This window comes from Uranotaenia lowii, chromosome 3, assembly GCF_029784155.1.
Source record: "Uranotaenia lowii strain MFRU-FL chromosome 3, ASM2978415v1, whole genome shotgun sequence".
NCBI lineage: Eukaryota > Metazoa > Arthropoda > Insecta > Diptera > Culicidae > Uranotaenia > Uranotaenia lowii.
This window is the reverse complement of record NC_073693.1, coordinates 236,505,747-236,533,317: the sequence shown is the minus strand read 5'-3', so window position 1 is coordinate 236,533,317 and position 27,571 is coordinate 236,505,747. Positions and strand designations below refer to the sequence as shown.

The following is a 27,571-nucleotide window of genomic DNA, read 5'->3' as shown; positions in this document are numbered from 1 at the left end:
TTTTAACCAGTATTCACAAGCTGATTTGCATTCCAGTTACATATCCAGTTGCATATTTTTTAACGGTCTCAAACGACTTTCAAAACATGCAAGGTATTTTTTTGAAAAAAAAAAATCTAATTACATATCCTGTCTTATGGGCTCTGTTTCTCACAGACTGACTCATTTTGAATCGCTGATTTAATTTTCAAAAATTACACATTAAATTAATCCTTAGTGAAAATGAGTTAATTTTTTTCAAAATTAGCAATTTTAAGTCCCAAATTTACTTTTTCACTTGTAAATTTCAATGAAAGAGTTTCCATACACTATCAAGCGTTTTCAAAGTTGTGAAAACGAAAATGTAACATACAAGTACAAGTGGGTTATTAAAATCTATTATTGAGTATTGTTTGAATAGTTCTAGCTATTTTGTTCAGGGGATAAAATTTGTATGCATGATTTTTCATGATTTAAAACTTTTTTTTACTAGATATTCGGGAAATATATAAAACGAACTAATAATTTTAATATCAATTTCTCGAATAAACAGGATTCCTAAGAAATAATAAGAAGAGTTGAATATTGCAACAATCAACTCCCCGAGGACCTCTATATTGTTTCTAGACTATGGTTGCCAGGATTTTTTCAGCACGTATCCAAGCCGGACAAATCTGGGCTGTTTTATTTAAAAACTTTGCAAAATACGGGCATTTGATTTCAAAACTGTCGACCAAAATCCGGACAATATCTGGGTTAGTTTGGGAAAAAACCTATGAAAAATTTTTTCCATCAAAATTTATCTGCAGATTTTTTATCGTATTTTAGGCTTTCAAAAAACTCTTTGTGATTATTTTTATGAAACTTTCTAAAAAAATCGTTTTGGACACATAAATGATAAGTGTATACAACCCAATTTGTTTTTTTGATTTTGATTGAGAATAATAATTAGAATAAATCCGGGCGAAATCCGGGCTTTTCCAATAAAATCCAGGCAACCGGACCAGATCGGACTTTTCCCAAATTTTATATCAATGTTTTAATGCATGACATGGCCGTAGGAACGGGGGTTGTTTTGGGGGTTTAACCATCCCCCATCCCCATAAGGGTCCAAGAAAAGCAAACGAGAAATTCTACTTTACACTCGAAATTTTAAATACTTAATCAAATTTTGATGATTTATTGAGGTTATTCAAGAGTAACAATCGCAACTCTAAACCAATGTCAAAATATCTAAAACTAATCTCAAGTTAAGAGTTCTGCATCAGTTTTTCAAAATTTTCTCACTTATCGATGAAAATTCAGTTCTGAACTTAATATTTCTAATTTCAAAGATTAAACTAATTTCAGAGATTCTGGTTCCATATTATAAAAATCAAAATAGTAGTTTTTTCATATTTGGAATTCTGTATCCAGTTAAGGAGATTTTCAGCTCGAATCTTCTTCAGAAATTCGAAATGAAAAGTTGTTTTGAAATTCTAGCTCGAATTTCGTTTTCCATTTCATTCCAAATATGATTCAAGATTCTCAAAACTCATATGAATTTACAATATTGAGACAAACATTTTTGGAATATAAAAAAAAATAGAGAAAACTAGGAACCATCCTGAGTTTTTGTTCCATTTTCAGATTCGAAGTTCTTAAACATAATTTTTATGCAGAATTCTAACATAATAAAGCTTTAAAATGGCGTTCCAGTATTGAAAAACTCAAAATCTTTTGATCTTTAAATCTTAATCTCTAAACTTCACTTTTGAAAATTTGACAGTTTTTTTTTAAGAAATTGAAGGTTTTCATAAAAAAAACCTATTCTATGCTCATATCAAATAAGCTTAGTCTTCCAAACTCATGAGAAAACTCTATGATATTAACCATCCATGAAAGTATATTCCTTATTTTGTTTTTGAAAACTTCATTCTACAAATAAAGCCTATCAGTTTGAAGATTTCAGGATGCATTTTCAAAAGTTGCAAACGAAAAACTATTAAATTAAAAGAACTTAGAATATGAATAGCATGTACTTATAAATAAGTTTTTTGTTTTAAATTTTATCCATGCATTGTTAGCAAAAATATCATATAATAAAAGTAGTCACCAAAACCCCTCCCATGAGGCGGTTCTTCCTACGGCCATGATGCATGACTTTTTTTAAATGAGAACAGTGATTATTGATTCAGTGAAATAGGTAATATCATTTTAATTCGAATAACACATCTGAACAGGATTGAAGCCATTTTTTGAGTCTTATGAGAGTTTTAGCCCATCAAAGTTGAAAAATAACTTTAAAAATTGTTGATTTATTTCGATACGATTTTGAGAATTTCTTCCAAATATTGTTCATTAGATGCAGAAAGATGTTTGTTATTAACTGAGATTAAATCATTTGTAAGAATTCCCGAATTTGAAGAAATAACAGAAATTTTCTCAAAACTAATTTTATAAAAAAAAAAGATTTTTGCAGTTTTTCTGCAAACTTTCTGCGATATCTCACTCATAAATTAAAATATCGTGATAAAAACACGATGGCACAGTTGTCAAGAAATGGAATTTAGCGGGAAACAATTATTAGCGTCTTCACCATAAGTTTGATGCATTTGATGTCTTAGACAAACTTTTAAAACAACTAAAGGCGACTGGAAAAGTATTAGGGCGGTTCACAAGATCTCTGTGATCCGAAAATTATTTCCTTACTGTGATAAGAAAGAGGTCTACATTATTTCACAATATTGTAGAACATAATAATTCATTAAACTTTTTTGTGAATCCAGATATTCTATCTTATCACAGTAAGGAAATAATTTTCGCATCTTAAAAATCATATGAAGCACCCTAAAACTTTTCCAGTCAAAATGACCGCCTTTAGTTGTTGTAAAAATTTGTCTAAGACATCAAATGCATCAAACTTAAGGTGAAGACGCTAATAATTGTTTCCCACTAAATTTCATTCCTGGACCACTGCGCATGGGTTAAACTCTTCTTATCTCAAAAATACTTTTTGTAAAATACATAACTCAAAAATGATCATGCGATTCCGAGATATTTGGATTTTAATCAGAGTTGTTTTGAAACAACACTATGCAGGGGTGCAGGGTTAAACATCCGGGCCAACCCGGATACAATCGGACAATCTAGCATTGAGGTTGCCTAGGCATTTGGTTTTACAGCAGAATCTTAAATTAGTTCAAAATGCTTTTCCCAAGTACAAATGTTCATCACTCAAAAAATCGTTTAAAGAAACATGTAGGTAGGTAATAATTTAGGCCGCCTCATGGTCTGGAACCACGTAATGGTGCAATGATGTAAAGTTTTAAAAAATCGGCTGAGTTGTTATCATGAATGGCGAGAATAACCACTTTTGGTTAAGGTTGCGCCTTAGAGTAACCTCTTTTAAAAATGTGATTTAATGTTTGAAAGAATTATTTTTATTTACCTTAAATAAAGGGTGATACGGTCAAAATTTGGTCAATATCAACTTGACGTGTTTCTTTCAATTTTGCATTTAAAAAACCTCAACACCCCTCATTTTGAAGGTGTGTGTGTAGAATGTTGCTCCTATTTTGATTTTGGATTTCACTCTTGAGTTGTCAAAATGCCGTCCAAGGAAGAAGAGCAGCGTATCAAAATTTTGCTCGCGCATCGCGAAAATCCAAGCTACTCGCACGCAAAGCTGGCAAAATCGCTAAAAGTTGCCAAATCAACCTTTACAAATGTAATTAAAGTGTTTGGGGAACGTTTGTCGACAGCCAGGAAGTCTGGATCGGGGGGAAATCGAAAACCGGAAGCCGCTGAGACGACAAAGAGAGTTGCCGGTAGTTTCAAGCGAAACCCTAACCTCTCTCTCCGAGATGCCGCAAATAAGCTGGCTGTATCGTCTACAACCGTGCATCGAGCCAAAAAACGAGCCGAGCCTGTACACGACGATGCTGACGAAGTTTGACTGCGTAATAATGGACGACGAAAACTACGTCAAAGCCGACTACAAGCAGCTTCCGGGACAGGAGTTTTATACGGCAAAAGGAAGGGAAAAGGTAGCAGATATTTTCAAGCACATGAAACTGTCAAAGTTCGCGAAGAAATATTTGGTTTGGCAAGCCACAGGTACAGTTGGCAAGCCATCTGTACCTGTGGCTTGAAAAGCAGCATTTTCATAGCTTCCGGGACTGTCAACCAAGAAATTTACGTGAAAGATTGTTTGAATAAACGCCTGCTGCCTTTCCTGAGGAAACACGGTTGTTCCGTACTGTTTTGGCCGGATTTGGCATCTTGCCATTATGGTAAAAAGGCCATGGAGTGGTACGCCACCAACAACGTGCAGGACAAGAACAATAACAAGAAGAACAAGGACAAGAACCCTCCCAACACGCGAGAGCTCCGCCCAATTGAGAAATACTGGGCTATTCTCAAGCGGAACCTTAAGAAGACCAAAAAAAACTGCTAAGGGCGAGCAGCAGTTCAAGGCAAACTGGCTTTCTGCGGCGAAGAAGGTGGACAAGGTGACTGTACAAAATCTGATGGCAGGGGTTAAGCGTAAGGCCCGGCAATTCGGATTTGGATAAGCTAGGAATCCTAACTGAATATTTTTCCTGAATTTCATACTAATTAAACTTGAAAAAAAAAATTTAATTTGATTTTTTAAATAAACGATTTCACCGATTTACACGCGTTTTTCCTTGACCAAATTTTGACCGCATCACCCTTTAATCAAAATTTTCGAAAAGACAAATCACTTAATATTTAAAAAATATCTTGTACGTAAACTCCCTGTTTCCAAATTTCCCCAAAACCTGCCAACACTAGCCGGTTGACAAAAGTGAAAACCAGCAGGGATGTTCCCAGATTCCAGGATAGGTTTAAACTACCAGCAACGTATAACGGTTGCCCTGCTGAGTGGAGTGTAAAAGTGGAACCAAGCTGATCAATATGCATCTGTCGCTGCCTGGCTGCCCCTTGGCTTAGATTGGAATTCCTTTTTCTCCCGGAGCTAGCAGGGCAGAGACTGAATGGATCTGTCCACTCTACTAATCCTGATAACTTGGAAAGGTGGTAGGGAAGGAATGAGGTTTTAGGAACGAAATCGAAAGCACTGGGGGACGCAAAAAAAGAAGCACTAGCACACTTACCTTCATTCGTGGGAACCACGTCCGGATTCTTCTCATCGTACATGTCCTCGGACTGACTGAGCGGTAACGAGATTTTCTCCTTAATTGGCAGATTACCGGGCCGCTTGCCGAGCACTCCTGGCTTTCCGCCGGTTCCGGTTCCGGAATGGTGTCCCTTGGCCGCCTGGCTGGTACGCAGTTTGTGGGCCGCGGCCACGGCGATTATTATGCAGATTATCACCGTTAAAATGCCAATAAATATCCCAATCGATAGGATCGGCGATAATTCGAACTCGGCATGTGGACCTGGCAAAAGACAAGAAGAGAGGGAGAATGTGTGTGAGTGAGAGAGGAAACATTGAGGGAGGAGAAATAATAACAGTAATAATATAAACACGGCATTCTATTGGGTGCCGTAGCAATGAAAACAATGAATGGAAACTCTGATAGCAGCAAACGGTTTGGGCAGTTTGTGCCAGGCTCGGAACTCATAGACCTGCAACTCGTAGGCGTAGGCGTAGAAAACCCGGATCGGAATTTCAATAGTCATTTGGGATTTAATTTCAATTCGAGCCGGGAAAATCGCGATACCGGAAAACACTATAGGCCGCCCTTATTATGTGCACACTTTGCATTTTCATTTAGGTGGAGCTTTTAGCGTTGTTTCATTCAATGCCGATGATAGATTCAATCTTTTCTTAATTATCTCTAAAGGGTCGTGAAGACCAATGGGATTTTCGTGATTCTGCGTGAGTGAATATGGGGTTTAAAGAAAATTTCAGGAGAAAACTTGCCCTGAAAAAAGTAATATTCAAGATCAAATGAATGAGAATTTGATATTGAAACCCATATCTGAGATCAGTAATTTAAATAGATAACATTAAAATCATGAAACTGAAATAAAACAAACTGAATCCGGATACTGAACCTGAAACCAAAATTTGAACCTACGACCAGAATCAAGAATCTGAATCTAGATTTTGAATCTAGAAGCCAAATAAAAAACACAAATAAAAAAAAAATCTGAATCAAAAATTCGAATCTAGAATCGGAATCTAGAATCCGAATCTAGAATATGAATCTAGAATTTGAAACTAGAATCTGAATCCAGAATTTGAATCTAGTATCAGAATCTAGAATCTGAATCTAGAATCTGAATCTAGAATCTGAATCTAGAATCTGAATCTAGAATCTGAATCAAGAATCTGAATCTAGAATCTGAATCTAGAATCTGAATCTAGAATCTGAATCTAGAATCTGAATCTAGAATCTGAATCTAGAATCTGAATCTAGAATCTGAATCTAGAATCTGAATCTAGAATCTGAATCTAGAATCTGAATCTAGAATCTGAATCTAGAATCTGAATCTAGAATCTGAAACTAGAATCTGAATCTAGAATCTGAATCTAGAATCTGAATCTGAATCTACAATCTGAATCTAGAATCTGAATCTAGAATCTGAATCTAGAATCTGAATCTAGAATCTGAATCTAGAATTTGAATCTAGAATCTTAATCTAGAATCTGAATCTAGAATCTGAATCTAGAATCTGAATCTAGAATTTGAAACTAGAATATGAATCTAGAATTTGAAACTAGAATCTGAATCCAGAATTTGAATCTAGTATCAGAATCTAGAATCTGAATCTAGAATCTGAATCTAGAATCTGAATCTAGAATCTGAATCTAGAATCTGAATCTAGAATCTGAATCTAGAATCTGAATCTAGAATCTGAATCTAGAATCTGAATCTAGAATCTGAATCTGGAATCTGAATCTAGAATCTGAATCTAGAATCTGAATCTAGAATCTGAATCTAGAATCTGAATCTAGAATCTGAATCTAGAATCTGAATCTAGAATCTGAATCTAGAATCTGAATCTAGAATCTGAATCTAGAATCTGAATCTAGAATCTGAATCTAGAATCTGAATCTAGAATCTGAATCTAGAATCTGAATCTAGAATCTGAATCTAGAATCTGAATCTAGAATCTGAATCTAGAATCTGAATCTAGAATCTGAATCTAGAATCTGAATCTAGAATCTGAATCTAGAATCTGAATCTAGAATCTGAATCTAGAATCTGAATCTAGAATCTGAATCTAGAATCTGAATCTAGAATCTGAATCTAGAATCTGAATCTAGAATCTGAATCTAGAATCTGAATCTAGAATCTGAATCTAGAATCTGAATCTAGAATCTGAATCTAGAATCTGAATCTAGAATCTGAATCTAGAATCTGAATCTAGAATCTGAATCTAGAATCTGAATCTAGAATCTGAATCTGAATCTAGAATCTGAATCTAGAATCTGAATCTAGAATCTGAATCTAGAATCTGAATCTAGAATCTGAATCTAGAATCTGAATCTAGAATTTGAATCTAGAATCTGAATCTAGAATCTGAATCTAGAATCTGAATTTAGAATCTGAATCTGAAATCTGAATCTATAATCTGAACCTGAAATCTAAATCTGAAATCTGAATCTGAAATCTGAATCTGAAATCTGAATCTAGAATCTGAATCTAGAATCTGAATCTAGAATCTGAATCTGAATCTAGAATCTGAATCTAGAATCTGAATCTAGAATCTGAATCTAGAATCTGAATCTAGAATCTGAATCTAGAATCTGAATCTAGAATCTGAATCTAGAATCTGAATCTAGAATCTGAATCTAGAATCTGAATCTAGAATCTGAATCTAGAATCTGAATCTAGAATCTGAATCTAGAATCTGAATCTAGAATCTGAATCTAGAATCTGAATCTAGAATCTGAATCTAGAATCTGAATCTAGAATCTGAATCTAGAATCTGAATCTAGAATCTGAATCTAGAATCTGAATCTAGAATCTGAATCTAGAATCTGAATCTAGAATCTGAATCTAGAATCTGAATCTAGAATCTGAATCTAGAATCTGAATCTAGAATCTGAATCTAGAATCTGAATTTAGAATCTGAATCTGAAATCTGAATCTATAATCTGAACCTGAAATCTAAATCTGAAATCTGAATCTGAAATCTGAATCTGAAATCTGAATCTAGAATCTGAATCTAGAATCTGAATCTAGAATCTGAATCTAGAATCTGAATCTAGAATCTGAATCTAGAATCTGAATCTAGAATCTGAATCTAGAATCTGAATCTAGAATCTGAATCTAGAATCTGAATCTAGAATCTGAATCTAGAATCTGAATCTGAATCTACAATCTGAATCTAGAATCTGAATCTAGAATCTGAATCTAGAATCTGAATCTAGAATCTGAATCTAGAATCTGAATCTAGAATCTGAATCTAGAATCTGAATCTAGAATCTGAATCTAGAATCTGAATTTAGAATCTGAATCTGAAATCTGAATCTATAATCTGAACCTGAAATCTAAATCTGAAATCTGAATCTGAAATCTGAATCTGAAATCTGAATCTGAAATCTGAATCTAGAATCTGAATCTAGAATCTGAATCTAGAATCTGAATCTGAATCTAGAATCTGAATCTAGAATCTGAATCTAGAATCTGAATCTAGAATCTGAATCTAGAATCTGAATCTAGAATCTGAATCTAGAATCTGAATCTAGAATCTGAATCTAGAATCTGAATCAAGAATCTGAATCTAGAATCTGAATCTAGAATCTGAATCTAGAATCTGAATCTAGAATCTGAATCTAGAATCTGAATCTAGAATCTGAATCTAGAATCTGAATCTAGAATCTGAATCTAGAATCTGAATCTAGAATCTGAATCTAGAATCTGAATCTAGAATCTGAATCTAGAATCTGAATCTAGAATCTGAATCTAGAATCTGAATTTAGAATCTGAATCTGAAATCTGAATCTATAATCTGAACCTGAAATCTAAATCTGAAATCTGAATCTGAAATCTGAATCTGAAATCTGAATCTAGAATCTGAATCTAGAATCTGAATCTAGAATCTGAAACTGAAATCTGAATCTGAATCTAGAATCTGAATCTAGAATCTGAATCTAGAATCTGAATCTAGAATCTGAATCTAGAATCTGAATCTAGAATCTGAATCTAGAATCTGAATCTAGAATCTGAATCTAGAATCTGAATCTAGAATCTGAATCTAGAATCTGAATCTAGAATCTGAATCTAGAATCTGTATCTAGAATCTGAATCTAGAATCTGAATCTAGAATCTGAATCTAGAATCTGAATCTAGAATCTGAATCTAGAATCTGAATCTAGAATCTGAATCTAGAATCTGAATCTAGAATCTGAATCTAGAATCTGAATCTAGAATCTGAATCTAGAATCTGAATCTAGAATCTGAATCTAGAATCTGAATCTAGAATCTGAATCTAGAATCTGAATCTAGATTATGAATCTAGAATCTGAATCTAGAATCTGAATTTAGAATCTGAATCTAGATTATGAATCTAGAATCTGAATCTAGAATCTGAATCTAGAATCTGAATCTAGAATCTGAATCTAGAATCTGAATCTAGAATCTGAATCTAGAATCTGAATCTAGAATCTAAATTTGATTCTAGAATCTGAATCTAGAATCTGAATTTTGATTCTAGAATCTGAATCTAGAATCTGAATCTAAAATCTGAATCTAGAATCTGAATCTAGAATCTGAATCTAGAATCTGAATCTAGAATCTGAATCTAGAATCTGAATCTAGAATCTAAATCTAGAATCTGAATCTAGAATCTGAATCTAGAATCTGAATCTAGAATCTGAATCTAGAATCTGAATCTAGAATCTGAATCTAGAATCTGAATCTAGAATCTGAATCTAGAATCTGAATCTAGAATCTGAATCTAGAATCTGAATCTAGAATCTGAATCTAGAATCTGAATCTAGAATCTGAATCTAGAATCTGAATCTAGAATCTGAATCTAGAATCTGAATCTAGAATCTGAATCTAGAATCTGAATCTAGAATATGAATCTAGAATCTGAATCTAAAATCTGAAATTTGATTCTAGAATCTGAATCTAGAATCTGAATCTAAAATCTGAATCTAGAATCTGAATCTAGAATCTGAATCTAGAATCTGAATCTAGAATCTGAATCTAGAATCTGAATCTAGAATCTGAATCTAGAATCTGAATCTAGAATCTGAATCTAGAATCTGAATCTAGAATCTGAAACTAGAATCTGAATCTAGAATCTGAATCTAGAATCTGAATCTAGAATCTGAATCTAGAATCTGAATCTAGAATCTGAATCTAGAATCTGAATCTAGAATCTGAATCTAGAATCTGAATCTAGAATCTGAATCTAGAATCTGAATCTAGAATCTGAATCTAGAATCTGAATCTAGAATCTGAATCTAGAATGTGAATTGAAAATCCGAATCTAGAATCTGAATCTAGAATCTGAATCTAGAATCTGAATCTAGAATCTGAATCTAGAATCAGAATCTAGAATCTGAATCTAGAATCTGAATCTAGAATCTGAATCTAGAATCTGAATCTAGAATCTGAATCTAGAATCTGAATCTAGAATCTGAATCTAGAATCTGAATCTAGAATCTGAATCTAGAATCTAAATTGAAAATCCGAATCTAGAATCTGAATCTAGAATCTGAATCTAGAATCTGAATCTAGAATCTGAATCTAGAATCTGAATCTAGAATCTGAATCTAGAATCTGAATCTAGAACCTGAACTTAGAATCTGAACTTAGAATCTGAATCTAGAATCTGAATCTAGAATCTGAATTGAAAATCCGAATCTAGAATCTGAATCTAGAATCTGAATCAAGGATCTCAATCCAGAATATGAAACTATAATCTGAAACTAGATAAAGAATCAAGAATCTGAATCTAGAATTTGAATCTTGAATCTGATTTTTAAATCTGAATCTAGAATTTGAATCCAGAATCTGATTTTTAAATCTGAATCTGAAATTTGAATCTGAAATCTGAATCTGAAATCTAAATCTGAAATCTGAATTTGAAATCTGAATCTGAAATCTGAATATGAAATCTGAATATGAAATCTGAATCTGAAATCTGAATCTAAAATCTGAATCTGAAATCTGAATCTGAAATCTGAATCTGAAATCTGAATCTGAAATCTGAATCTGAAATCTGAATCTGAAATCTGAATTGTAGAGAATAGACTCAGGAAGGAAATAAGACTGGGACATAAAAATATGCGAATGAAAAAATAAGCTAAAATCAACTAGCCGACCAAAGTTTGAATTATGATGCAGTCTAAAACATGGATAGCGGATTTATTTCGAACAGGAATTGCTTGTACCGTTAGAAATGAAACAGTTGAAGACGAAAAGAGATAGCAATAGTTTTTGAAAGAAAATTGAATTGTCTAGTCATAGTAAGCTTGGAAAATAAAATCAGATTTAAGACATTTGTTAACGCGAATGGAAGTGTTTTCATTTCGGGTTTGAATTGAAGGAAAGATCCTACGGGAAAATTTCATAAAATCACTACATTGGCGCAGTTGGTGGCAAGAACTCTACAGAGTGAGTGATGTGTTCTAAATTTAAAAATTGTTTTCATAACACGAATCATTGGGATAAGATGTTGAAAATAAAGAAAAATGTGTTAGAAAATTGATTCCATGAGTGTGGCTGGGGCAATAAATTGATCTTGCATTTGCTTGTGTTTGATAAAGTGATTTCATTTTGAAGAATAGAACAAAAACAGTATTCGCAAAACAGTGAAAAAACCATGTGTAGTAAAAAGGTTTCTTTTGATTTGGAGTCAGAATGATGGCTGAGCAGGTACCAGGTTTATTAACATGTGGTAATTTTTTTTCATTGCTAGATAAATTCATAACACGAACATTAAGACAATTTAAAAAGCATGACATACTTTAGTTCAAAACTCTCAATGATCAAATTTATAAGTGCGAAGTTCAATCATAGGAGGAAGTACTTGTTCGTGAACATCAATGCATTGATAATCAAAAGAAAAGGTTTATGTTCATTTAATCATAAAATTGTTGGTAACCATCAATATAGGATGAAACAGCTAAACCTTTTACATTGGTTTTTCCAACATCTATTCTCATTCTTAACGAGAATCGAGGAAATTACTTCTTTTTAATATTATTTGTTTTTCTTTCATAAGCAGAATGATAAATTTTTAAAACAATTGTTGCTAAATAAAACTTTGAAAAGTTAATTGGAAAATACAGAGAAATTCGTAAATAACGATGAGTGATAACATGTTGATAACAGATAGTGAATAAAGCTTTAAATTTACTATTCAAAGTCTTGGTGGTTCTGTTTATTAAAATTCAACATCCTAATATTTTATGATTGAAATGAAAAATGAAAGAAAAATTATTAAATAAAAATAAAAATCAAGAATGATTAGGTTAATGAGAAAAAATGAACATATCATATATTTAATATGTATCCCTTGACAATAAAGTTAAAAATTAATGATAATTAAAACTAGTGGTTACTTTTTTTTTATTATTATTTTAATGTCCTTAGTGATATCATTATGTCTCGAGTGATATTATTATCATCGAAAAAAAAATCAATAAAAATTGTTTTGAATAGGTCTAAAGTGGCTTGGGTGGACCAAAACTATCCGCAGCCTTGAAATGCATTATGTCTCCAGTACCAAATTGTAAAAATGATGTACAATTGGATATAAATGATGATAAACAAGCCTCGAACAGCTAGATGACTGAAAAAAAAATCTGCTTGATTGGAGTTCATAATTTTTCGAGTAACGAAGTCTTGAAAATCGAAATCAATGAAGAAAATTTATGAAACAAGATGAATGTTTCGAGTGGCAAAATTAAGAATCAATAGAAATATATGATGATAGACAAGCCTCGAGTGGCTAAATGATTGAAAAAAAACAGCAACATATCTGCATGATTAAAATGCATTATGTCTCGAGTGACGATATGTTAAGAAATAATAAATGAATAAAAGAGCTTTAAATATTTCTCTTCATACCTCGAGTGGTTTTATTCATTTAAAATTTTTAAAATCAAAAGCAAAAAAAATGTCTCGAGTGACATTATTTTAAGAAAAACGAAGAACTTACACAAATAAATGATGATAGACAAGCCTCGAGTGGCTAAATGATTGAAAAAAAACAAAAACATATCTGCATGATTAAAATGCATTATGTCTCGAGTGACGATATGTTAAGAAATAATGAATGAATAAAAGAGCTTTGAATATTTCTCTTCATACCTTGAGTGGTTTTATTCATTTAAAATTTTTAAAATCATAAGAAAAACAATAAAAATGAACAATGTCTCGAGAGACATTATTTTATGAAAAACGACGAACTTATGCAAATAAATAATGATAGACAAGCCTCGAGTGGCTAAATGATGGCAAAAAACAGCAACATGTCTGCATGATAAAAATGCATTATGTCTCGAGTGACGATATGTTAAAAATAATAAATGGATAAAAGAGCTTTAAATATTTCTCTTTATGCCTCGAGTGGTTTTATTCATTTGAAATGTTAAAAATCGAAATCTAAACAGAAAATTTATGAAACAAGATGTATGTTTCGAGTGACAATATTTTGAGAAAAATTAAGAATCAATAGAAATAAATGATAAGAGACAAGCTTCGAGTGGCTAAATGATTGCAAAAAAAACAGCAACATATCTGCATGATTAAAATGCATTATGTCTCGAGTGACGATATGTTAAGAAATAATGAATGAATAAAAGAGCTTTAAATATTTCTCTTCATACCTCGAGTGGTTTTATTCATTTAAAATTTTTTAAATCAAAAGCAAAAAAAAAAGAACAATGTCTCGAGTGACATTATTTTAAAAAAGAAGAACTTATACAAACAAATGATGATAGACAAGCCTCGAGTGGCTAAATGATTGCAAAAAATAACAGCAACATATCTGCATGATTAAAATGCATTATGTCTCGAGTGATGATATGTAAAGAAATAATGAATGAATAAAAGAGCTTTGAATATTTCTCTTTATACCTTTATATTCATTTGAAGTTTTTAAAATCATAAGCAAAAAAAACAATGTCTCGAGTGACATTATTTTAAGAAAAACGAGGAACTAAAAATGATGATTAACAAGCCTGGCAAAATGATTGCAGCAAAATGTAACTGCGTGAATGCAATGACATTATTTTGTTTCGATATATTTAATACATTGGATGTTTCAACGGCTTTCTTAATTTTTCTTCAAACCTCGAGTGGTTTTATGGTTTTAAACGTATAATTAAAATAACAAGAAAAACTTTTACGACAAGTCTCGAGTGGCTGCCAAAGGAAAAGTAGGAAACATATCTCCATATTTATGATGAATCAAGTTTCGAGTGGCGATATTTTCAACATGAATAGCTTAAAAAAGACTTTCCAATATTTCTCTTTAAACCTCTAGTGGCATTGTACATTAGTTTTTCATGAGAAATTTTTCCATGCACAGTGTATGTTTGTTAACAAAAATTAAAAAGATATTTTATTTCAAATAAATAATGTAAACTCTTTAATGTATAGTGTTGTTTTGAAACATCACTAATAAAAATCAAATATAAATAAGCCCATTGCATTTTTATATCGATATTTTAATGTATGCGTGAGATGTTGAACAAATAGAAAAATCATTTTTTTTAAAATTTCATTAAAAAAGAAGTTTTTGGAAAATCACTGTTATTTTTTTTAGATTTGCAAATAGTAACAATTTTTTCAATCTCAATTAATCATAAACACCTTACTGCACCTTATTAACAAAGTTTGGAAGAAATTTGCAAAATCATATTAAAGTTAATCAAGAATTTCAAAATTATCTTTGAACTTTGATGAGCCATAAGTTTTAAAATACTCAAAATGACGACTTTGAACCTGTTCAGTTGTGTTATTTGAATTAAAATGTTATTATTTCACTTGATCAATAACTGTGATTCTTATCATTAAAAAAGTCATGCATTTAAGGGATAAGAATCATTAAAAATACAAATAACTGAAAAGAATTGGTAAAAATAACGTCAAGGTAATGAATGAACCAATTTTAGTATAAATAGTTTAACAAGGATGATCGAGAAAATATTTGAAAATTTCAAATAACATTATTTAAATATATGTACAAAACATAAATTCTAATAAATTTCAATATGAAAAATATGTTAAACAAAAGAACTATTTTGTGTTCCACTATTAATAAAAAAAATTAAATAAATCTTACTCAAAACCTTGTTCACAATACATTTTTAGCAAAAATTTTCATAAATAAAAACAAAATTTAAAAAAATGAACATGTAAATTTCATAATAACCACATTTTGATGGAATCCTTGCTTGTTATTTAGCTACTTAAAGTAATTTAATGTTCTTCGATCGAGATTTTTCAGACAACATTTCCGATGTGGAACAATGTATTTTAGAATATTTTTTCGAGGTAATATTAAAATAAACTACCTTACTAGAAATTTTTAACATTTTCATAAAATATCGAGCTGATCCATTTAATTGAGATCTTTTTTTTTTTAAATATCGAACATAATTGTAAATAAAGTTAAGACTACAAAAAACAGTGTTAAACTCAATAATAGAAGACAAAATAGAAATACTTTTTAATTTTTTTTTATTTATTTTTTTTTTTTGGTAGAACTTATTTGTTTAATTTTCGCAAGTTTGTTTCGATTGAAAATGTTTTATAATAATCTGTAACCATGAACATTTGATTGATAACGTAAACCCTGAATCATCTCGACTGAAAATACAAAATAAAAATATTAAAGAGTGAAACTACCATTTTGATGTATCATGAGTCAAGACAGTTAATAAGCAGGAGTAATTCTATTATCAATAATATTCAAATATATTTATAATTTATTCATATTGATATAATGATTGAAGAAAGATAAACAGTAATTTTCAAGTTTATAAATTGTATAAATATACGTTCATTACTCTGCTACATTGATTTTTTTATATAATATTTTTTTAATATGAACAAGTGAATACATATTTAAAAAAGAACATTAAAAAACAAACTTTTGAAAAATAGTAGGTATCAAAATTATATGTACAGCAAAATAATCAAGAAAAAATAAGTGAAACGAGCAGGTTTATGTTGATAACGAAACACTTGACACATTTCGTATTAACTACGAGATATCTCGTTTATTCACTTGCCGCGAATGTGCTACATCCAAAAGCTTAACTCAATTATTTAAAAATTTAATCATTAAACCATACTCTACAACATTAAACACAACACTTTTGGCCACTCAATGATACTTAATTAGAATATTTTGGACCAGAAATTTTTGGGATAAAGAAGGTCGAATATCGGTGTTTTCCGGCTAAGATTTCTTCGTGGTCCTCAATATGTTATCTAGTATTCAGCCAAGATCAATTCAATGTTTAATTATCAAGATTTTCATTCAACTAAGTTTGGCAAAAATATTAAGATTGATTATCTGTGTATTTCATAAAAATGGAAATATGTTAAGTTTTTCTAAAATACATTTCAAAGTGATTAATGTTTTCTCATGAACACATATTAATAAAATATTAAAAATATTTGTGATGATATTGAGTAGAACTTAACACTGTATGCTTTCATAATAATCATTAAATATCGAATTTGTATTATCATCCAAAATGGAACGAAAAGGTAGTTAAAATGGAAAAAGTGATAAAAATGCATGAAATAACAATTTTTTAAACGTTGAATGAAACTGAACAGAAAACATATATAAGTCTCATTTTACATTAAGATAATAAGAATTACCTTCTTAATTTGTCGAAATGCCAATTTAGATTTAAATTTAATAAAATTTCCGCCGCGATCAAAATAAGATAACGCACTACTTAATTTTTGAAAATGAGTTTCGAGCGATTTTGATTTATAATAAACTTTGACGATATTCTTATAAAAATTGAAAGGGAAAAAGCAGAAATTTAGTTCATCATATAATCAGGGTGTAAAAAAACAAAAAATTAGGGAAGACTATTAAGTTACTAAAAGAAATAAACGTTGGTAAAACGTTGGTAAAACGTTTTTATTTTAAAAACAATTTTTCAATTTATTTTTTCATTTAAAACGCATTGTTTAGGTGATAAGAAAATACCTTCATACATAAGATTAATATATTGACTATTAGAAAGAGATAATTTTTTCTTTAAAATAATAAGATCAATCTAAGATAAGAAACAACACAATAACTGAAAATTGTGTCAAATCAAATGCAAGGTAGTATCACATCATTAAATGAATTTACACATTTGAATAAAATAATCATTGTTTTTTATTTCAGATAGAAGTAAAGCTGAAAAGCTGATAAAAATGAGGACCGAACTTGGATTTAATTCTTGTTATAAGAATTCTTTAGCAAACGAAACTCAAAAACGCTGCAGATAAGTCCGGGATCTAGATTATTTTTTATAAATAGAAGAATAGAGGAGGAAAGTATTGTAGAGAATAGACTAAGGAAGGAAATAAGACTGGGACATAAAAATATGCGAATGAAAAAATAAGCTAAAATCAACTAGCCGACCAAAGTTTGAATTATGATGCAGTCTAAAACATGGATAGCGGATTTATTTCGAACAGGAATTGCTTGTACCGTTAGAAATGAAACAGTTGAAGACGAAAAGAGATAGCAATAGTTTTTGAAAGAAAATTGAATTGTCTAGTCATAGTAAGCTTGGAAAATAAAATCAGATTTAAGACATTTGTTAACGCGAATGGAAGTGTTTTCATTTCGGGTTTGAATTGAAGGAAAGATCCTACGGGAAAATTTCATAAAATCACTACATGAATCTGAAATCTGAATCTGAAATCTGAATCTGAAATCTGAATCTGAAACCTGAATCTGAAATCTGAATCTGAAACCTGAATCTGAAATCTGAATCTGAAATCTGAATCTGAAATCTGAATCTGAAATCTGAATCTGAAATCTGAATCTGAAATCTGAATCTGAAATCTGAATCTGAAATCTGAATCTGAATCTGAAATCTGAATCTGAAATCTGAATCTGAAATCTGAATCTGAAATCTGAATCTGAAATCTGAATCTGAAATCTGAATCTGAAATCTGAATCTGAAATCTGAATCTGAAATCTGAATCTGAAATCTGAATCTGAAATCTGAATCTGAAATCTGAATCTGAAATCTGAATCTGAAATCTGAATCTGAAATCTGAATCTGAAATCTGAATCTGAAATCTGAATCTGAAATCTGAATCTGAAATCTGAATCTGAAATCTGAATCTGAAATCTGAATCTGAAATCTGAATCTGAAATCTGAATCTGAAATCTGAATCTGAAATCTGAATCTGAAATCTGAATCTGAAATCTGAATCTGAAATCTGAATCTGAAATCTGAATCTGAAATCTGAATCTGAAATCTGAATCTGAAATCTGAATCTGAAATCTGAATCTGAAATCTGAATCTGAAATCTGAATCTGAAATCTGAATCTGAAATCTGAATCTGAAATCTGAATCTGAAATCTGAATCTGAAATCTGAATCTGAAATCTGAATCTGAAATCTGAATCTGAAATCTGAATCTGAAATCTGAATCTGAAATCTGAATCTGAAATCTGAATCTGAAATCTGAATCTGAAATCTGAATCTGAAATCTGAATCTGAAATCTGAATCTGAAATCTGAATCTGAAATCTGAATCTGAAATCTGAATCTGAAATCTGAATCTGAAATCTGAATCTGAAATCTGAATCTGAAATCTGAATCTGAAATCTGAATCTGAAATCTGAATCTGAAATCTGAAATCTGAATCTGAAATCTGAATCTGAATCTGAAATCTGAATCTGAAATCTGAATCTGAAATCTGAATCTGAAATCTGAATCTGAAATCTGAATCTGAAATCTGAATCTGAAATCTGAATCTGAAATCTGAATCTGAAATCTGAAATTTGAAATCGGAATCTGAAATCTGAATCTTATAACTGAATAGGAAATCTGAAATCTGATTGTTGGAAATGAATTTGAAGTTTTATTTTTTATTTTGAATCTGAAATCTGAATTTAAATTGTGATTATTTAATCTAAATTTGTGTTTTTCCTTATAAACTCTGTGAAATTATGTGATTTTGCTTAAATAAATTATTCTCAATCAATTGATATATTTATTTTCATTTGATTTATTATGGACTCAACGTTTGAAATTGTTTGCCTCTTTATTATTGAATGCGATAAGGATCTCCGATTCAATGTTGTTTTCAGCCTTCAGTTAAAAAGTTGGATTGAATTTCGCATATGTCTTTCAGTGCCTTTTTTTAAGCCCGAACTGACAGCGTTTAATGATCACATGCCTGGATAATAATTGTGAGACACATACTGTGTAAGCGAGCGTTGGCCAATGGGACAATAATACCGAGCGACATTTAAAAATAAAAATTAATACATTCCACTTCCAGCAATGCCAGCTTTTAAAACAATAAGCCTTATGAAACGCTGATAATTGTAGGCTGTAATGAAATTATTTATTTGCATTCCTCGTTTTTTTTTGAGTTGAATGCGTGGGTACACATTTGCCATGTTGAATATTTTAATATGAATTGAATTATGATCGATAAAACGCGGAACGATGGGAAACTGACTGTTGATAGCGCGTTTCCTTTTGAGACAGCTATTTTTTCGAAGTCAGATGTCACTGAAAAATGGGTGACTTTGAAGGCAGAGTGTTTTAAATTATAATAAAGAATAAATTTGTTAAAAATTTCTTTGATACTTGATTTTAAAAGAAATGTTGTTTTGATGTTTTAAACAGGGACAGTATTCTTTCTATGGCGACCGTTAAAAAAAGGCTCGTAACTTTTCCGACTGTCTCAAGTCAAAACTACCAAACACATTGGTCCAATTTCAAACAAGAAATCTTCTGCACCTGTTTATTAAATTTAAAGTCCGATACCTGATTTCACACCCACTTTAACGACCCAACTAGCTTTACCAGACTCAAACCACTTTCGACAAACGCTGCGAACAGCATCGATTGCAAGCTCGCTTTCCCCAAAACCAAACAAATCCCTTTCGCTGGGCAAACAGAAGGGATAATGATAATTGTGCAAATATTTGTAATACATTCGCCTGCCCGCAAATGAGGCTTCGATTCCTGTTGGCGCTCCAGGTTGAGTTCAGAGTTCCCGGGTTTGTGTGGTGTGTTTTGCTGATGCGGGTGGGTTAGAAATTGCCCCTAACCAACGACAAATTTTGCCCGCGAAACAATGTTAGATACCTTCCGTGGCAAACTACTCGAGGAAGAAGAGCAGCACATCCAGTGTATCGTCCCCCATGTTTTGAAACTAGGAAAATTTGTTAAAACGTTCCGATATATGTATGTGTAGGAGCAACGGGAAATAATGTTTTACCTATGCATTCAGAGGACAGCTTTTTTGAAAACTTCATAAGCCGGGAGCCACTCTGCGGGACCGCCATCGAACAGCATGTACCTAATGAATGTATTTTAACAAAGTAGGATTAAAAAAATCATAATTTAAATAATTTATTGTTGATGCATGAATAAGCCATTATTTTCCGCCGATGATGCAAAGGTTCCGGATATCCATATCAGTTTAATTAGCTAGCTAGAATCATTGCAACAGTGCAGTGGTCGGTGGAGGTACCTGAGAATAGATACTCCGACATTCATCCCCCTCGGTGTTCTGATAAAACAAACAATGGGAACAAAAATAAATGAAAAAAAAAAACATCATTTAGGTTGTATTCCAGCGAATTTAAAAAGAAATATATATTATCATTTTTATTTCGTCAAGAAATCCAAGAAAAACTTGTAAAAGGAGTGTTAGAATTTACACAAAAAAATCAATTAGGTACACTAGTTTACAGCAATTTTTAAGCTGAATATCACTGTGAAATCAGACGTTGAAGTCAAAAATGAGATTCAAAAAAAAAATGTCAGAAGAACAGTTTTTAAGTTATGCTCCAGATATGAAACTTTGGAAGAATAGAAAAGTACTTGTACTTATAATTAAATATCTCTGACAATAATCCATAACAATAATTTCAAATATTTTTTTTTGCAAATTGAAGGTAAGTAAATTCGCTGTCGATCACCTGAACTTTATTTTTGCGTATGATGAACAGTAGTGGTGATATTAGTGAAGTTGTGATAGAAAAAATGATAAAGAAATCATTTATTTAGAGAAAATTGTGTTTTAACTAAAGTTTTCGACTTGATGATAACATTTCGAAAATCTGATTTTAATGAAGCGTTCAAATCAAAACAAAGATTTCATGTGGTTGTTTATCAGAATCGGTTGAAAATTGATGAAGTTATGATTATTTTACCAAAATGGTAATATTCGCATTTATGAATAATTTAACGAGTCCCAGTTTACTAATCTTGGTATGGGAAGAATTAAACATTATAAATATCACTAACTTCAAGCTGAAATTGATCATTAGCTTACCAGAAGGTCATATGCCAAATTTCAAAAAGAGCTAACCATGGGGACCATGACCATGGACCATGGACCATGGATTCTTCTTATGCGTTATTGCATTCGGCAAAGGTTTACACAAGGATATACTGGCTAGCATCTTCCTAATGCTAACACCACCAGCCCACAGAAAGAGTACTATGTGTGCCGTGACCGAGACTCGATCTCATAACCTCTGGCTTAGAAAACTTAAACGATATCCTCTAGGCCACGGTCGGCGACAGTTTTGGACTCTGTATTCTCTTTCCTCTCCACGCACTTTTCCTTAAGATCAGAATCTCTTCACCAAGCGAGACACAACTTCAGTGACTCGGCCGATATTTCATTTCTTTAATTTTTTCAAATTAAAGCAAGGGATCATTCAAATATTATGTAACGCGTTTATGGAGGAAGTTCGATTCGATTATAGTCGTTTTACCATTTTGATGGCATTCGCGAAAATTTATGGGGGAAGTGGGTATAGCAGTTTGTTACGGTTAGTGGATTTTTGTTAGAAAATCTGAAAAGAATGTGTTACGTTGAGGGTGGGGGGGTCGAAAATTATCGAAAATTGTGTTACGTAATATTTGAACGGCCCCCATTCAAATAAAAAAAACAGATTTCTAAACGCTAAAGGTTTCCAATATTTTTTAAATATTTAATTTCGGTCAAATTTTAGTTTTGTCGAAATTCACGCCAAATCGACACGAAATTGCCATGACCCCCTCAGAATTCAATGAAATTTTGTGGGCAAAAAGATCTTACCTAGTAGAGCAGGTTGGAATACTTAGTATTCCTAAAAATGATCAAGACTAACATTTGAAAAGGGCCAAACTTTTCAGGCAAAAATTTTATAAGCATTTTTGGCTCAACAATTTAAATTCCGGCATAAATGTGGTTCATGAGAGAGTTTTGGAAAAATGATTGAATTTTCAGAAAAAAATATTGATTTTTTTTAATCCTACACTGCATTCCAAAAACTAAAACTCAATTTTCCAAAAAAGCCATCTCAGAATTTGATGAAATTTCTTCCGAAGCCAGGTAATAATAAGGCCTAAAAGTCGTTTGAAACTTAGGCATATTCAAGGGAAAGTAGTGTTTCTAATAAAAGTATTTTTCATGATTTTTTTTAAATCATGTGATTCATTTTTTCAGTGTAAATTTTCTTATGATGGAGAATAATGTAGTTTTCAACTCTTCTGAATATCGCAAATTCAGCACTCTTAAGGAAATAGTTAAAAAAAAAACATAAAAAAAATTCTAACAAAAACTTTTTTTTGTTTTTTTTTTGTTAAATTACGTATCCGACGGCTCCTTGGATTATTGATGCCTACTCAGCACCTAGTTTTGTGAATAAAAAAGGTATGATCCATAATAATGAGTGTTTACGAATTACATTTCAACACTGTTCACGTTTGACTTTTTCGAGTTGTTATTATTGAGCATTTAAAGTCTTTAGGAATAAACAAGTGCCTTCAGGTATAATGTAAAATGCAATGTAGTATGCACATTCCGAAACAGGATGTTGGCAGAAAGGAAAGCAAAGTCAATTCTCATATTTAGGTTGACAATAGTAATATTTTCAACCTAGGATGATGTAACTGTGCAATGAATTGAATGCCATATACTTAGGATACAAGCTTCAGTTAATCTAAAATATTCATTTTCTTCAAAAAAAACACCATTTCAATAAACTATTAGTTTTGAATAAAAATTGTACACTAAAACAAATATTTTATTTCAGTATGAACTTGGACAAGTTTTTGTTAGAAAAACTTTTTTCCCTTAAATATACACAAGTTGCAATGTATAGACGACTTTTAGGCATTATTACTATCCGTCTTTCATCAAATTCTGAGATGACGTTTTTTGAGAAATTGTTTCTTTATTTTTAAAATACAATAATTTCAGTGAAGAATATTAAAATTTTTTTGTAAATATTTTTTTCGAAAAATTTAATTATTTTTACAAAACTCTTCCGTAGACCACATTTGTGTAGGAATTGTAGTTTGAGAGATATAAATTTTCATTAAAAAAATACCCTGACAAGTTAGACCCTTTTTAAATGATAGTCTAGATCTTTTATTGAGAAAACTAAGTATGCAAAGTCCCTTAAATATGTGAGGACTATAAACACGCATAGTATGAATCAATTCTGAGAGGGGAAAAATTCATAGGAATTCTACCCAAAATGCTTTTGCGAGGTAAAACGCCATCGAATATATTTTAATAGAGTTTTAAAGAAATTCTACTAACACATGTGTTTTTGAAATCGATATTTTATAATTTTAAAAAATTACTGCCAGATATTTAATAAAATGCTCATAACAAACAAACTTGATTTTATGGTGGCTATTCATCACTTAAGTTGCAAAAAGTGAGACAATGAAATAGGCTTTTACATCAAGGTGATTGCATAAAACATCCTCATCATTAATTTAATTGGTTGTTTAAAGAATATATTCAAATAATCAATTGATGAAAACTGTTAAAAATTGTTGTTTTATGATAAACTGAAAATTAATCAAACTTGAAATATCCGATCAAAACGCCTTCGCGATGTCTCGAGTGTATCGCTTGTTTTTCAAGCCATGCATACGGAAAGGGTTCATCATGAAATGTGCAGCGAATCAGAAAAAATCATAACATTCGAATCAATAAAACAAAAAAATCGAAATTGTTATTTTCTTTCAATATTCTGCCGATTTCAATTTTATATAGGAACGGTTTGTCCATAAATCGGGGGAATTTCTGCTGTAATGTTATTATTTTTGTCATTCTAAAATATTCATATGCATCGAAGTTTATGAAAATCACTTGATGATTGTGGTAGTTATGTTGTTTTTTACATTACTGTGTACGATTATCCCAAATAGTTTCGGTGGAAAGTGTACTTGTCTCAAAAAACTGGCGGTTTTCAATATACTGTTTTGATTAATCCAGACCTAATGAAGGACACACAAATTAACGTCCTATATTTGTTTGAACTAAAATTTAGAAAACAGATTCACTTGCTGCAATGCATAGTAATTACAACTTTCGATCGGGTTTAAGTAAAAACGTGCATTGAAAATCGAACCGGTTTATTGAATTTGTCGCCAACATCAGAGGAAAAATTTGATTGTTGGAAAATTTTGGAATTTAGTTTTCACGCTGTGATAAAAGTCAAGCGTACTTGAGGAAGATTTGATTTATTGGAATCAAAGGTACATTGTAATACTTTAATCATAATATACATTTCCTCGCATTAAATATGTTTGTGTTCTCAACATGCTTAAATTTTTTGCTCGCGTTTATTTGTAAACTTTTGCTGCCAGACATGTTGAGAACCGAAGTGTCCATTACCAGGGGACTCAGTTGAGTTTTTTTGGTGTGGGGGAGTGTGGCGGGCCCTTAATAAAAAAAAAAAAAGGTACACTGTCCATTGTTGAAAAAACAATTAGTGAACAGTTGGAAACGGTTCATAATCGGATGTCGGAACAGGAACGTTCTACGGTCTTAATGTCAAGTTTGTGAATACATCTCTTAATTCTACCGATCGGTTGTTTGCAGTTCTTGGCTTTTCAATTATTTTTGTACATCAATGAACTCAAAGTTCCGAAAAATCTTTTTGACGAAAAACAAAAATGTTTTGGTTTTTTTAAAGATGAAACTTAATCAGAAGCAGATCATTATAAAGTAATTCATTGACTGTGGGCATATTCAAAAATAAGATCTAACATAAAACATATTATCGTGGTGGTTACTCCGTTTTTTAACACTTTCATCGTAAAATTACGTGAGTTGTCTTGGCAGATTTGTCGGGTTGTGGTTCTTGAATACAAATGGGATCGAATGAGTAAGGCTTAGTTCTTTTAGAAATGGGACACTTTCTTTTGCTTATAGCTCGTTTACTAGTAATCGGACATTCAAATTTTGACAGCATTTTGTTGCCTGTAAAAAGTACTATTCAACCTATTTTTTTTTGAAAATTTAAAGTTTATACGTTTTTGAGATATTTCCGATGCAAGAGAAAAAGAAAAAAAATATTTTGCACAGTTTCCTTCAAAATCCATCATTATCAAATTGATAGCTGACAAAAGCGTTGAAAATTCAAAGAATTACTGCGTGTGAGTGGTGAAAAAGTATGCAAACACTGTCAAAAATGTCCACAAAGTTCAAATCAAGCATTGGAGTGAAGCACATGATTGATAACTACGGTTAAGGGTCATCAAGGAAATCAAGTCTCATACCAGCATTTTTAATTTTCAATAAGCGATAAACTAAGGATAGATCGCTGAAATGTTCAAATAAAATTCTTTGATATGCTGAAAGTGTTGCCTAGTAATGAGTCATCCAAACCTAACCTCAAAAAAAAATTTTTTGCAAGTTCCAGAGCTCGTAAGCTGTTTAGCCGGTACCGAGGCTACGGGACAGATGATTTCTGATGAGCGACAAAACTTATGATAAATCCTATTTCAAACAAATTCCAGCGTTTGTATCCTATACCATGTCTGCTCGTGGCAAGGTCCCTAGCATATTAAAGTATGTATTTGCTGGATGTTTTGTATAAAATATAATGATTTGCCAGACTCCGCTCATGTGGAAAAACGAAAAAATTCAAAACGAAAACTTTGGTTTTCGCTGTTGTTAAGCCTTAAATGGTAATCTTGTATGTTTATTTCGTTTCCTACGATCTATACTAACCGACTATACTTTAAGTTCAATCTCATGAAGGGTTTTCCTAGTCATTGTCAGATGTTGCCAGCAGAAATGTCATTAAAAACGCTCAAAAAAGTGGCTAAATTAATCAAATTTGTTAATTTTGAAGCAGCTGTATCCACCAAATTGCCCTCAGATTCTTTTAAAAGAGAAGTATTGGACCGAATAGTAGCAGAAGTTGATGAAGGAGGATTTAGCCATCTAAAAAACAGATAAGATGAAGTATAAATTTGAAAAACGTAGGAGGTACCAAGAATAATGTAGAATTTTTTCAAACAAAAAAACTATAAAAATTTTTTTCAAAATTTTCATGAATTATCATAAGATTACCTTTATTTCCTTCATATAAAGTATTTCAATCAAACGAATAGTTTTTGAGATACACGCATTCGTAACTGTCCCATTTCTAAATGCACTTAGCTTTAAATATTCAGGAAGATTTGTTTTATTGGCATAATGCGATGACGCTTTATCCGGCCAAAACACGTATTGTCCATCTGCATGATGTTTCTGTAGTAACGGCATCAAAATTTTCTTCAAACATTCATTCTGGTACACATCTTAAAATAGCCAAACCAGACGGCTTGAACCATGGCTTAGAAATACCTAGGTGTAGCAAATAGAAGTTCGCTGCAGTATTTTTTACTTTTCGGCATAAAAAACAGAGCACTTTTTGAAAAAAAAGAAACAAAATCAACAAAATTATTGTTTTATAGAAGGCATGCTCAGTTTGGTGAATTTTGTAAACCTGTTCAATGTAAAACTCTTTTAAAGACCAGTTCACTTGTCGGTGATTTGATCAGACAAACTTGCCGTTTGATGGATTTAAAATAAATCTGTTTTCTAGCCCTGGAGAAATATCTCGCCGGAAATGGCGATGTATAGCATCATTTTCTGTTCAAACTTATGTTTAAACTTGTATTTAATTTTCGGAGATGTAGTAGAACTATTCTTAGAATTGTATCGATAATTCCGGGGATGTGCGTCTTTGAAAGATGCTGATTGTATTCTGGTGCTCTTGTCTGCTTTCGGCACCTAATTGCAACTTTTTTTTAATGTCTTGCTAATATGCTGGTGAGAATAATAAAACATTTTGGCGGAATTCCGTTGGATCAGTGAGTCCTTGTTGTTGATCGTGCCTTCAACAACAAGGACTCACTGATCCAATGATGAAAGAGAACGACGTCATTTTGCGTCCAGAATTTTCGCTGGTCTGCCATTAGCTTGCTTGCGAGTAGCTATTGGGAATTTTAGGATATGGTAAACAGTGGAAGCCAATACATTTTCACTTTTAAAATTTTGTACTGTATACTTTTTGCCGAGATTTTTGTGCAGTTCGCGAAACGCTTCTTGTTTCAAGGAGTTTTGATCAAAAAATACTGGCGAAAAGCGGAGAAGAAAAGCTGACACATACACACTCTCACTTTTCTCTGAGCTC

At 31.5% G+C, this 27,571-nt stretch overlaps 1 protein-coding gene across 2 annotated transcripts in view; it reads right to left on the bottom strand.

The window, feature by feature from the left end:
• LOC129751670 (hemicentin-1) overlaps positions 1 to 27,571 on the bottom strand; it is a 1,296,938-nt gene that overhangs the window by 108,373 nt on the left and 1,160,994 nt on the right. For both annotated transcript variants that reach the window (XM_055747314.1, XM_055747315.1), the window contains exon 15: positions 5,100 to 5,384. In XM_055747314.1, coding sequence (XP_055603289.1) covers positions 5,100 to 5,384 — 285 coding nt within the window. The remainder of the gene's footprint in view (positions 1 to 5,099; positions 5,385 to 27,571) is intronic.